Consider the following 13938-nt stretch of genomic DNA (forward strand, 5'->3'; position numbering starts at 1 on the left):
TTAGAAATGAGAATTCATTGTACGCTAGGTGTAGTACATCTATTACATAAATTTAAATTACACGGAAATTATTGATATCGGTTTATATATACTTTTACTTATACGAGAAAAGAAATAACGTACATTTAATTCCATAATAATTGCGTACTAAACGAGTTTACTTTCTTATAAATATATTTTAAAAGTTTTTACGTACACGTAGCTCACTCGATTCGAACACACGGATTAACAAATTCTGATAAATTCATGAGTCCAAGAGGCCTGCCAGAATTTGTTTATATGTATGTACGTTGGACAGAATGCAGTGTATGTTGGGCCGAAATCTACGTGAATGAACTACGTGTATGTACATATAGATGTCGAATTCCATTTTTTTACAGTACATATGTTTCACACTTGTTAAAAGAATTGAATACATTTAAGAATAGAAAATACATTTGATAAAGGGTTCATGAATGAAAATTTGGAAACAAACATATTCTCTAAGAACAACCGAGAAAATGATAGAATCAATTTGAACCGCTTTATTATGGAGAAATATTACAATTGAGAAACAATATAATTAATACCTTCCCGATCGTCCATCTCTACCTTTATCCTCTCTTCCTTTTCGGCGATCCTTAGATCTAGATCTCCTGTCGCGCGATCGTGATCTTCGCTTGCGATCACGACCACGGGAACGTGAACGTGATCTTGACCGGCCTTTACCACCCTTCTTACGACTGTACAAATAGCGTCGTAATTCGCGGGAAATTGGCTTCAAGTGCATAAAATTGCAAAATCCTGAACGTGTGCATTCTCTGAAAGAATATTACAATTTTATCGTAAAAACTAAAATCTGAACAACATACAACTGGGCGACTTTACCCCTTAAAGAAAGTATATCAGTGTGCTATACATACCCCATTTCATACTGACGACAACAAGCTTCTCTGAAATCAGTAACTGGAGAAAGTTCAGCGTAAACTGGCCTTCCACCGAACCATCTATTATTTAAATCATTCACTGCTCTTTCTGCATCTTCTTCTCTACGAAATTTGATGTAAACATTTCCAACTAAGTGATCACCAAGATTGTCACAAACGTTCATTTCTTCTATTTCACCATATTTATCTTCACATTCGACGAAGACATCTTCAAAGAAGTTGTCGTAATGTTCTTGCATCTCTTCATCAGACACATTTGCAACCACTGTGAAAATAACGTTTATTGTTAATTCTATGATTTACCAATGATCGATTGAATTATTTGTTATATATTTACAATGTGAACCATCTGCGCTCTTTGCTGAATTCTGTGGGTTCACGTAAAGATTTTGCAACAAGCAGGTCTGAAATAATCAATTAGATGAAGTGAAACATATGTTATACATATAATATTATTCTATGTCTATATTTATGTAAATCTTTAAGAATTATTACAAAGAAATCTATATATATGAAATAATATCATAACTTCGAGGTAATGTTAGAGGACCTTAAACGATCATTATGTTTAGTTACATTCTTACCTGGCTAAAAGTTGGTTTGTTATGAATTCGTGAACACCGATCTCCGTGTCGACAGGCTCCGATTTTAAAATAAAATGAACAATTTACTCTGGAAACATGAAGATACGTGAGTGATGTTTTACTTGAATTCGAGCAATGCGAAAAAGTGTTGTGATTTAGAAATAAAGCTTACTTGTCTTTTTCTGTCCCGAAAATCGATGCCAAATACTCTGCCATTCTTCGTTATGTCTTAATACATCAAAACTAAGACGTATTGTTTTCTAAATCATGAAGAGTCGGCTTTCAACAACATGTACACACAACGTTTTGTCCGCAACCCGATGCAAAATGGCGAAGGCGGTATTATAAAACGCCACCGACGAGAAAACGCGAAGTATTCTCATCAGAGGGCATACAAATACCAGAGAGAAACTCTACAAATACTTCGAATTCGACAAGCGATAATGGGAACTTTTTTTAATGCAACGATTAATTAATTACATACTAAAACGAATTAGTTTATTGCTGATGTGACTTTATAATGTCGAATAATTATTTTATTTTATCTCATTGATAATTAATAATTATATCAACTTACGACCTTGAATAGATGGGGCTCTACGAAATCATATGAATCATACGAATGGATGGTGAACTTTTCCTCTTGAAAAGTAGAATTTATAAAGTTCATAATGATACACTGATATTTATATCATGACTGCATCCACGTGTACAGATAAAATTAAATACATTTACCAAGTGCCGTTCTTTGAACGATCGGAACTTTGTAAAATACTTAATCAGAATGACAAGTGGGAAGAACTTGCTGGTAAGTTGTAAAAGTTCATGGATAGTTTTGGCTTCTACAGCAAAGCTAACATTAATTAATTCATTCATTTATTTAGGACTATGGATGGAATATGATGTGTTAACAATACAAAGTTTACGAAAAGAAAAGAATCCAACAGATGAATTATTAACGTTATGGGGTCATCACAATCATACTATATTGGAGTTATTCATCTTGCTATCCAGAATGCAGCATTATCAGGCTATGGTGCCGTTGAAACCATTTGTCGAGGAGAAGTTTCATAAATTGCTTTATAATGGTGAAGGCAATCTTCATAGAATACTTGGAAAGAAGATAACTAAAAACACAAAAGATTTGAAGATAGGAACCCAGAATTTTAATCAAATTATTCCACCACAACCAAACGTGCCAAAAATTATTGTAGGAGCAAATAGTAAAGAAGAATCTCATAAAATCTTAAATCAACCGATGCAAGCCATGCACATTGGAATTACTCCTAGTAATTCCAACAACTTGCTTGTTGCATCTCTGGCAGCAGCCAATCCTTCACCGTCTTTGCAGCATGCTCAAACTAATGAAAAGAAAGATAATACTGCAGCAGTTTTTAAAACAGATGCGACTATACCGCGCGCTACTTATGATGAATTAACAATAGCCACCAATAATTGGAATAAGTATAATATATTGGGGAGAGGTGGCTTTGGAACTGTATTTAAAGGTAAAAAATTACTTGCGACTTGGTATTACTTCGATCTGAACACATTTTTTAGTATCTTTATCATTTCATAGGTACTTGGAAAAATACAGACGTGGCTATTAAAAGAATAGAGAAACGAGGGATTGATTCTGACGAGAGTCATGTCATTCAACTGCAACAGTCTCTCAGAGAAATTCAGATCTTAAATTCTTGTCGTCACGAAAATATTTTACCGCTGTACGCGTATTGCTTAGACGGGAAAATACCTTGTCTGGTGTATCAACTTATGAAGAATGGCTCGTTGGAAGACAGATTATTGATGAAACAAAAGACTCAACCGTTGTCTTGGATTCAACGTCACGAAATAGCTAAAGGAACTGCGCGTGGTTTACAGTACCTACATACAATCGGAGAAAAGCCGCTGATACACGGTGATATAAAGAGTGCTAATATTTTACTTGATAAGAATTTTGAACCCAGAATAGGTGATTTTGGTTTAGCCAGAGAAGGTCCTGAGAGCGATTCCATGAAGGCAAATATGTTTTTAAAGTTATAATATTATTATATAAGAAATAACTTTGTGTGTATATATAATTTAATTGTCGATTATACTTGATCCAGGTAAGCAAAATTCATGGAACCAGGCCATACCTCCCAGAAGAATTTTTACATGGACGGAAATTATCCACAAAAGTAGATACGTATAGTTATGGCATAGTTTTGTTCGAATTAGCTACAGGTTTACCAGCATACGACGAGTCCAGATTAGAAAATAGGTTCCTGAAGGATTTCATTGATAGCTGGGAGAATAAAGATCTCCTCTTGTTAATAGATAAAAAAGCAGGTGAGAAAGACAAACAGGTTTATAATAATTTAATAGTTTTGGGAAAGTGGTGCGCTAATCGTATGGTACAGAATAGGCCAGAAATGGATCATGTTTTTAAGAAATTGAATGATCTTTAATTTTATAAGTTTGTTAAACGAGATTTCATTTTCTACATTGCACTAGAGTTCGTACCTTAGGATGTAAATAGAGAACAATTAAAAAATATGCTTTTATGTAATGTCCTGTTATACAATTGTTATATATTTTTTACGACTATCTTGTTATATTAATATTTTTATGCAATACTGACGATTCCTAAGGAATTTTTACAAATTGATCTTTATTGCGTGAATTGCAATATTGATGGATAATTCATAATTGTACGCAATCTTATACAATTGTTAAAAATTAATATTTTTATATGTAACAAACATATTCGATTACATAATAAAAATATAAATAAAATCACTGAATAATTAAGAACTAAAATATCCCACCTTGTAGTTGGCTACGTTGTGTAATAAATATTTTATAAAGGAGTTTCTTAATCCGAAATTCGATTTAGACTATTTATTAAGAAATTTCAAAGTCAAGTTTTTACAATTACGCCCTACTGCAGTACATGTTATTACATTGTATAGTATGAGAAACAATGTGTACAGTCAATATGAAGGTGTATCGTAACAAAGAACGTAATTATTTAACAAAGTGATCATAATAGTTTTAGTCATAGTAGTCATAATAGTTTGTTAAATTTCGTACTTATTCATATACATATGTAGCGATACTAAGTGAAATATATATGTATATAAAGGCAGTATGTAAAGAAATCCTAAAACGCGATATGAGCACTTAAATACTACACATTGGTTATGTTAAGTAATATAAATGAATTTGCTTAAAAGACCTAATCTGATTTAAATTATCTTTCTACTGTTGAAAAGAGACTGGCTATTACGTATATATACTAGCTGTTTAAGAAATGAACGAACGATATAATAAATGAAAATTAAATATCTTGAACGTGGTGATGTGGTCAAATAAACAGTTTTCCCGAAGAATAAATACAAATACTTTAATTTCAAATTTGTTACAAATGTTGTTAGGCAGGCAATTTGAACTAAAAGAGAGTTGAAAAAACAGAACGTCATGTTTGAAAAATACTACGTTAAACAGAAACAAACAAGGCATCCTTGCGTCTTATATCGTAAAGTAATTTGCAGTAATTTCCATGAATTTAGTTTTGGTAAAATATCCATAATTCGCTTTTTGCATTGATTAAAAATTGCTGTTAATGCACTGTGCTATTTTCATTGAGAACAAAAACGTTGTACCGATCGAGACATGTCTTTTCTACTCAAGTAGTAGTGTGGAAACTTCCGATGGAGTAAAACGAAACCAAGTAGAGCGACGAGCAAGAATGTATCAAACTAACGTAAGTGATTCATTGTTTTCGCATGTTTAACTTATGCTTCGAGACCTCTAACAATAAATATTAAATCCTTCTTCAAGTTCCATTAAGTGTGATTCTTTCCTAAAAGATAATAGAAAAGCCAAGACGTGTGGTAATCTCTACGTCGTCATTTGTTTTTAAGAAAACATTTGGTCTTCTTTAATTACCAGCGCGTTTATGTATACGTCTTATTACTATAACTATGATTATTAAGAATATCGTTTAAAATTATCAAAAATATTTCCGAATGCGGAAACTCTGTGAAAGATAAAATTACATCGTTCCTAGCCTATGTTTTTCTGTTCGTTATACTATACTGGAGATACGTCCCCATAAAAAAATATCACACGTGTATCGAGTAAAAATTAATTAGACCCGAGAAAGCATACAACGACAACATGCTAGTAGAATAATATCGATCCATATCGGAATATTTTTAGCACGAAACCCTGAATGTGTATCGTAACGTAGAATACCGCCCCTGTATTCCGAATCAGTCGAAGTAGCCGAGTGCGTCCGTACCTTTTCTCCTCCGTGAGAAAAATCAAGTGAATACTATCTTACATTAAAACCTAAGGAATAACATAAAAAAAAGTGTTCAACTTTTTATCATTTTCTCCGTTGAGCTTCGTGAGACGTCATTCGTAATATGAATTTGATTAACTGAATAAATCTGTTTTCGACGTGATTTTCTTAATCGCCGGTAAAATATGTATCGCCGAGTATTGTCCGTAGTTCAACGGTATTCGTAAATCGCAACTGTCCCTTCTCTCTGACGACAATGGTTCCTGTTGTTGGTTGATGGTCCAAAGCATGGAGAATATTGACAATACGAACATCGTGACTCCTATGAAGGCCAACAACGATATTATAATCGTTTGCGTGATTGGAAGTACTATAAGTACTACTTTTAATAAGAAATCCAATTCACTTGACAATTCGGGTATTACCTGTGAATCAATTTCGGGATAAATATTAACTACCGAGACATATAAAACACGCAACGATTTATGTAATAATGGAAAATTAAAAAGACTTACGAAATCGCTCCAGAATAATGGCACTGTTATACCGTTGAAAGGTTTGATTCTAGAATTATAAGTCGTATGTTCCATAACGAGATTGATCTGTATTCTTGAGTGAACATGTATCGGGACGCCGATTGTCTGTGAACGAAAAGAGTAAAACATTCTTTTGCTAGTCATTAAACGTCATTCTTTTTAATTAGCGAAGGACGACTCGATGAGGTCGTCGATCTTGTTGTTGACATTCAATTCTATTACATTAGTGTTATTTTTACGAGCACATTATTCGATTACTATTAATAATTATCAACGGACTTTCGATATCATTCTTCCACCCCTGATCATTACATTTTTATTGTATGAATCGTAATAGTATAAATCACTCGTTGGGGGAATATAATGACCGATAAAAACTCTCGAGACCTTGGCGTCTTCATGATATTTACATAAAATTCCAGACGATTAAATAAAATAGAAAAATGCTATCGTATATCATAACTGTGACTTATAATAACTACTCTCGTCTTCATTTTTGACCGATTAATTTATCGCTTGAGCTTAGTTTTAATATTTACCGGTTCCAAAATAATTGTAGTATTATGCTTTTCGGGATCGGGATTCAGACCTTCGACGTCCTCGAGTAAGCTGGGGTCAGCGTCAAGAAAATGCGGTAACGACATTGCAGCTGGAATGCCTGTAATTAATAGGACCTTATAACTATACGTAATCACATATTGCGTATTTTTTCATTACGTACGCGTAATAAAATTAACCCTTTTAGCTAAACAGTTAATGCCAGATTAATGCTATAGATACCCGTCTGCATTATATTATTCGTAAAGTTCAAACTTTGACATTTTATGTTATAGTTCGGTTGCCGGTACATATCGCGTTCAACAGTGGAAGCTCCGCTCTATCGTTTGCTATAGTGGACGTACATTTGCCTGGCGAACGGTGAGTCAATCCGATTTTTTCTTTTCATCCCGAATACGATTTTATTATTTATTATCCGAATCAACTGGGAAACAATCTCAACTCATTTTCTTATGCCTATAATACATTCTCTAGACGGATAATAAGATTAACTTTTCGGAAAAGAGGCGTGCGAATAATCTGTATTTGGTGGTTTCGTAATACAAGTTTTGACCATCGATATTTTTTATAAAATATCATATTACACGTACATTACGCGAAAACGTTTCTTGCATCACTCTCATTCCGAGAAATTACTCTTAATTCAACTGAGGAGTACTTACTGTAATAACACGGTGTCATATCGGAAAGTCCTTTCTTTAGGCACTTTCCCTTCTTCTTGCAGTAACACGCGTTATCCGGGTTCACGTCAGGAGTATCTAAGAAATCGTCCGCCATGCTATAAAGAAATCCGTTTAGACCGCTCTCCGTTAGCACCTCACTTCTAAAGACAATCGGTATCGCTCTGCAGAAAGCTTTTCTGTATACTCGAAACGAGGCATGTTTGTCTATGTACGATGGGAATAATTCTCCTTCGGTCGCTCCTCTAATGCGGTTACATATGGTGTTTCTGTAACGTCGCATGTTCGCTATGTAATCGACTATTTTCATATGGTGTTAATCTTAATTTTCTTTACACTCACTCTGGATATGTTTCGTTTCCGTCCTCTTCGCGATATCCCCATTGGGACATTCCTGGACTACCATTATACAATTGAATACTCAAATATCGCCCTTCCTCTTCGGTCATATTCTCATTTTTCCCGATGTACATGTGCACGAGATTCTCTCCTTCGTCGTACATCTAATTATCGTTAACAAAATGTTCTAATATAATATAAGTAAAATTTAAATTGAAATATATAAAATTGTTCTGAATTTAAAAAGATATCCTATATGAATATGAAAAGTTTTACTTATAGTTTAAAAATGTTCACGCTCGAAGAAATGAAATATTTATATATAAAGATTATTTAAACTCTACTAAAGACAACTTTCGATCAAACTACTGAGTCGCGAGTGCAACAACCTGCTCTGGAGTCGTGCATGTCATAATTTCCTTTTTGCACATTTAAAAGTTGTTGACACTAACCCCGTGAACCCAGAAGTATAAGCAAATAGTGAAAGGATCAACGGTTAGAAATATAATTGCGAAAATTGACACTGGTTCGGTGCGTATGCGTGATATCGCACACTTCGCTCGTACGTTCGCAGATATGTTTGCGCTCATTGGATAAAGGAACGAGATGCTTGTTCGGTTGCATGTGTTGTGAAATTTAGCTATAGGAAAACGATGTGGTCGATTTACGTCTAGACAAGGTCAGTCGGTTGTGTCAACAACCGGTATATTTTTTATTCAATTTTTCTAAACGAAATCGAACTTTTCGTAATCACGCATTTCGCGACAAGTTAATGATCCAACGTTCCTAGGGTTTGTGACTAATTACCACGCTTTTCGCATTTTTTTTCCACGAATCCGTACGACATTCTCAAGAACTCCGATTGCGGAACGCTATTTGTTCGATGTCATTAACACTCGCAACTTGAATCAATCACGTTTCGTATTTCAATATCTGAGCTGGTGCAGATAAATAGATTTGAAATAGTTCGAAAGTATTCACGTTTCCACAGATAAAATATTATACAAAATAATATTAATACTAGTTATTACTTAGGTACGACTCTAAAATGCAATCGAAATTCGTCTAGGTTTAAGACTCAAAGACAGATTAACACTAAAAATTAAGAAGTCAATAGCTCCTCAATTTTCGTTACACGATTTTATGAATAGACCAAGTTTATTCTTACCATCATTGTAAACATTCATTATTCTTTTCTTAGTCTTATGAATATTTTTAAAATTGATGTATTATGTATATTGTAAACACGTTTTAGGAGAATTACTTTGTACCTTTTCCCCTTTTTTAGCGTTGTAATGCGCTTGGAATTGTTTGTTTTCGCACATAGTCATCTTATTTGCTCCTCTCGTGTTAATGCTGTTTTAATGTATGAAGCCGAGGTAATTACTCACCCTATCCAATAAACCAAATTTCTTGAAATTGATGAAATTAGGTACGACTCCGCTAGCCAGGCGAACTAAACGATCTTCGTAGCCCCAGAAATAATCGTAAACGGTTATATTTAATATCGGTTTACTGTCCAACATGCTCACTAAGCTGGACCAGGGATAATTTACGAAGAATCCAGCATCGTGCAGTGTCGAGGAAATCCCCTGTTGAGATTCGGTATAAAAATAAAATGATCGAATTAATCAGACGTATAAAAAGTGTCCCATTTTAAGGTGGGGCATCATGTATATTAGAATTAGAGAAGATATCAAGGAACCAATTTGAAACATCTCGAACACGTAATGATTGGTAGTATTATTGATTGACGTTCACTCACCAACATGGGTATATTTGGAACCTGAACTACGTCCGTGTCCGGATTTCCATTTGACATTTCCGGGACGTAAACTACCGTTCTTCTTGGCATGTACGAAATCGTCTTATTTTCTTCATGCCAAGTGATGTTTTCATTTTGTAATATTTCCCTGAAAAGAGGGATACTCAGTTAATATCTTAATTCATGTACGTTCCAGTACGTCAGGTATTTTTTATTGTTTTTATGATTATGAGGTAGATATCGCTTACTTATAAACGTAAGGGCCAATTTCCTGGACTTTCAGCTTTTCCTCGCCTCTGAGAAATTGCTCTGAGTTCGTGATATTAAATATGTATACTTTAAAATAAATATCAATCGGTGGGTTTTTCCACAATTGAAAAGCTAGTGAATGCGGCGTCATTTCTAGTGTCTGAAAAGTAGATTCTTCCAATTAACATGATATCTTCAAAAGTGCTAGTGTGTAACTATCGAATTAGCTGAATTCAATTTTTAATTAAAAGGAGTAATATCTATTTATATCTTAAAAATGGACTCACTTCATAAATACACATTTTTAATGTTTAATGATAAAGGTAAAGTTTTTTATATTCACTTACGTAATCTAATATTAATTTCGCCGGATTAAATATATATGTGACATAAGAGAAAACAATGCAAGCGATACCCAACAAGAATAGTATGATGCATTCTGAAAGAAAAAAGAATTATTTTTAATAAAAATACAAGCTTGCATAATTATTGTACTTTTACAATCAATCACTTTTACAATTTTATTATAATAGAATTATGATTCCTTTTGCAGATTTGAGATTTTATTTACTTGAGAGATATACGCTTTAGAAAGCTATTCGTCTACATTTGATAATTAAGAAGTTTTCAGAGTAAAGTAACATGTCTGATTACTTCGAGATTTTATTACATTTTCATAATAATTGTTACTCAAGCCACGCAGGAAGGCTGCAAAAATTGTCTTTAACTTTCATTACTGAAGAAAACGCAATGCATCAATGCACTTGAGGACACAGGAACGATAAAGTCACCTCAATTTATTATCTCTACTTCGACGAAATACGTGATATCCTGACAGACTATATAAAGTAGCGATGCATAAAAAAATGGCTAATAGCATATCATTGGATTTAAAGGGACAAGCATTTTTACTTTTCGTATCAAATCTAACGGTTCATTAGCCTCTGGCAAATGATTTTATGTCGCATTGATATGTTAGAAGATACTCTAAAAGAAACTTGTATAAAAAAACTTATCGGAATATTTTATGTGGTTAGGTCCACGGAAGATTTACAACGTGTGTTATAAGTCGCGTTTGCATTTTTTACACATGAATATTTTGAACAGAATTTTTTTCTATTTGATGATAGTAATGGTATATAAAAATTTGATACACGAGGTTTGTTCACCAAGTTTAAATGTTGAGAAATGAGGAACATCACACGTGCTTAACGCTATGCTAATTCGAAAAGAAGTTCATTTCAAATTCAAAAAGCTCGAAGAATTGCTATCTCGTATAATAACTCCGGTGATGGATGACCGATGTCTTACAAGTTCAAGGTGATACAAGTTTGTTAACCCGTTACTGGTCAACGCAGCTAACAGATCGCATAAATTTTCGGTCTGCATGATATTCATGTGTGACGCTCATTTACATGAGATTTGTTCCTCGACAAAAAAAACTGTCGGAGCCTGGTAAATAATTATAATATTCAAGGACAAGATTCAAGCAGAGTTACCAATAAACTTCACTCCTTTCTTTTTTTATCTTGGATTTTTAGACTGGGTATTTTTATGTGAAGTAAAACATTTCTGACATCAATTTAAGAAATGAAATTTAGATGATACTTTTAATGTTCTACATATTTTTTACAAACATTTTGTTGATTTTTTCGAATGTCAATTTTTCTATAAGTGCATCAAATCTACAGTCTACTGGTGTAGACTGATTCTTGAACGAAGTGAGGAAAGCACACACGAGTTTATCTAGGACAAAGATGTTGGGTCAGTGTTACAAGATGATCTTGGAAAGAGATTTGTGATTGTCAAGATGCTAACGTTACTGATGGGCGTCAGTCATGCCCTACGATACTGTATATGATTCACAGTAACCAGTTTACCAGTTCACCTTGACTTAAATTCCACAATTATTCGTTGAAGTAGGACCGAGAAGAAATACCAGTTTACGAATGAAATCTGTAGTTTCATTGGTCGAATGTTAATTGATTAAAAGTAAATTGCCATGAATATGTCAGGTAACCGATTACTACTAAGGATTACCGGTTGTTCGACATTTACTTTCCAAGAAATTATTACGGTTTAATGACGATGCAAATTGTTGGCCATGTACGAGTTCTTTCAATGGCTCCAAAATTACGTGGCACTTCATTCGTTCTTTTTATGACGATTATAAATCGGAAAGTATTTAGACTTTTGATTATTCCTTGAACGTTCCTTTCGCACGATGTATTTTTAAACTCGTTATCTGTAATCTTATGAATTAATTGGGTACGTTTTTACACACAATTGTGTTTAAAAATAATTTCGTAATTTAACGTATTATGGTAAATTCTTGAATCTCGTTGAAGTCGCCTTAACATCTGTTCATTCAGTTATTTATAGTACAATTATTTATAGTACACATTTATGGATAATTAATTTCTCTTTGATAACGCGTACTATTACTATCATGTTCAAATGATTTGACTACGCTTTATCGGTTATATAATTGACGTGAACGTTCGGTGATGTTATTTGCGGATTCTGTGAGTGACTAAGTCACTGTCTGTAAGAATTCGGAATTTGGCGAATCGTGCGGAAACAAGGATGATTATTTTACATCATATCTATCTTTTAGGGATTGCCGTTGAATTAGGAAATTGTTCATTCAACATCTTATTGACTAATTCTTTTCACATGAGAGAAATTCATCATGAATCTGTAATAGTTGATGACAATTGAAATGTTTTATTCTATTAATAATATATGTATTATAAAGACTTCTGCCCTTGATAAACCAACAAACAGTATGTAAAAAAAATAGTTATATACTTATGCATAAATATAAGTATAGTTAGCCTCAGTCAGCATGATAGATATGAATAATGAGACACGCGAAAAAGTGACGCGTCCTTACACAAATCAGAGTTTTTCAAACGTGACCATCGCCCTATTTGTTTTGCTTCTGAGAAATAAATAGAATACGATTTTTTTTCTCTTCGTTAATGCAACTTCCTACTTTGAATACTTTGTAGGCCATATAAATATGTTGAAAGAGTTTTGTATTAAGCAAAGTATTATGGACTTTGATTTTATTTCATTTCGTCTTAGACACATTACCTATTTTTTATTCCTTAGCTGTGATACGTTTTGTGAATATAAATAATATGAATAACTTTATTTTAGTGTTTAATAATGATTACACTATGGACTTGATTAATAAGTAAACGATTAAGAAACGAGATTAATAAGTAACGTAAATGTTGCATGAAATATATAAAACTATGCATAATATCAGAATGTTTATGTAACATACGTTTTTTAAATCAACACCGCAAGTGTTTCATTTTTTATAAGAATCCGTAGTGCAATAATGATAAGTGTGGTAAGTTGTCAATGTAACGTAATCGTAACACGTATCATCGTGATCCGTTATGTCTATCTATCTAACCTTATTATTAATGTCAGAGCGAAAGCGTGATACGTAAATGTCATTGTGTCTGTGATTGCGATTGTCACAGCGGATAGTTGTAGTTTACTATTTTAACATAATAACGTGACACGAATGAGAAATGGTTCGAACGATAATGGATGATCACACGCGATAGGAAGCTGATTTTAAGATTTCTCGTATATCAAATACTAAGTGGAGGTAATACTTGTCAATCTGAGTATCCACGTGTACCGTATCGACATTAGCATGCGTTGTCGTTGCGCGTACACTTGTTCATAAAGTTTATTATATATTATAAAACAAATAACTTTCAAAGTAACTTTAAGGATGTATTGGCTATACAGTCAATCCCAAAAGTTTATGCACTTTAGAAACGCATTTTTTAAAAAGAAATCAGACGTCGGAAGAACATTGCTAATAATAAACAACAACAAAAAATTTTCGATTTTTTCGAGATTTTTCCAAGGGGTATCCCTTCAATTTCTTCCAAATTTTCGTTTTTTGCCAATAATTTCCAAACCGTTGGATCTACGGGAAAATTGCATCAGACCTTTCTTGTAGAGGACGACGAGATCTA

General features: G+C 33.3%; 3 protein-coding genes across 4 annotated transcripts in view; 1 reads left to right on the forward strand and 2 right to left on the reverse strand.

Moving 5' to 3' along the window:
* Positions 1 to 13: 13 nt before the first annotated feature.
* Positions 14 to 1833, reverse strand: U2af38 (U2 small nuclear riboprotein auxiliary factor 38). The gene is made up of 5 exons (XM_018032899.2): positions 1683 to 1833; positions 1511 to 1598; positions 1264 to 1330; positions 903 to 1191; positions 14 to 800 (listed from the first exon to the last, which is right to left on the reverse strand). The coding sequence occupies exons 1-5, from the start codon at positions 1724 to 1726 to the stop codon at positions 563 to 565; spliced, it is 726 nt and encodes a 241-aa protein (XP_017888388.1). The 5' UTR covers positions 1727 to 1833; the 3' UTR covers positions 14 to 562.
* A 121-nt stretch (positions 1834 to 1954) lies between these two features.
* pll (serine/threonine-protein kinase pelle) lies at positions 1955 to 4362 on the forward strand. The gene is made up of 4 exons (XM_018033024.2): positions 1955 to 2318; positions 2395 to 3018; positions 3090 to 3529; positions 3619 to 4362. Exons 1-4 carry the CDS (start codon positions 2204 to 2206, stop codon positions 3958 to 3960), a joined length of 1521 nt encoding a protein of 506 aa, XP_017888513.1. The 5' UTR covers positions 1955 to 2203; the 3' UTR covers positions 3961 to 4362.
* Positions 4363 to 4378: 16 nt separating this feature from the next.
* The window catches only part of LOC108629971 (scavenger receptor class B member 1), a 15947-nt gene continuing 6387 nt past the window's right edge, over positions 4379 to 13938 (reverse strand). For both annotated transcript variants that reach the window (XM_018033001.2, XM_026818059.1), the window contains 9 exons: positions 10276 to 10367; positions 9928 to 10088; positions 9680 to 9827; positions 9306 to 9506; positions 7918 to 8078; positions 7558 to 7844; positions 6877 to 6995; positions 6317 to 6442; positions 4379 to 6226 (listed from right to left, as the gene is read on the reverse strand). In XM_018033001.2, coding sequence (XP_017888490.1) covers positions 5936 to 6226; positions 6317 to 6442; positions 6877 to 6995; positions 7558 to 7844; positions 7918 to 8078; positions 9306 to 9506; positions 9680 to 9827; positions 9928 to 10088; positions 10276 to 10367 — 1586 coding nt within the window. In that variant the 3' untranslated portion in view covers positions 4379 to 5935. The remainder of the gene's footprint in view (positions 6227 to 6316; positions 6443 to 6876; positions 6996 to 7557; positions 7845 to 7917; positions 8079 to 9305; positions 9507 to 9679; positions 9828 to 9927; positions 10089 to 10275; positions 10368 to 13938) is intronic.

This window comes from Ceratina calcarata, unplaced genomic scaffold, assembly GCF_001652005.2.
Source record: "Ceratina calcarata isolate Rehan_Ccalc_2016 unplaced genomic scaffold, ASM165200v1 scaffold140, whole genome shotgun sequence".
In the NCBI taxonomy this organism is placed as follows: Eukaryota; Metazoa; Arthropoda; class Insecta; order Hymenoptera; family Apidae; genus Ceratina; species Ceratina calcarata.

Coding starts and splice junctions, on each gene's coding strand:
- U2af38 (XM_018032899.2), bottom strand. CDS start 1,726: ATGGCAGAGTATTTGGCATCGATTTTCGGGACAGAAAAAGACAA. Junction 1,192..1,263: donor GAGCGCAGATGGTTCACATT/GTAAATATATAA, acceptor TTATTTTCACAG/TGGTTGCAAATGTGTCTGAT. Junction 801..902: donor TGTCGTCAGTATGAAATGGG/GTATGTATAGCA, acceptor ATATTCTTTCAG/AGAATGCACACGTTCAGGAT.
- pll (XM_018033024.2), top strand. CDS start 2,204: ATGACTGCATCCACGTGTACAGATAAAATTAAATACATTTACCAAGTG. Junction 2,319..2,394: donor CAAGTGGGAAGAACTTGCTG/GTAAGTTGTAAA, acceptor TCATTTATTTAG/GACTATGGATGGAATATGAT. Junction 3,019..3,089: donor CTTTGGAACTGTATTTAAAG/GTAAAAAATTAC, acceptor ATCATTTCATAG/GTACTTGGAAAAATACAGAC.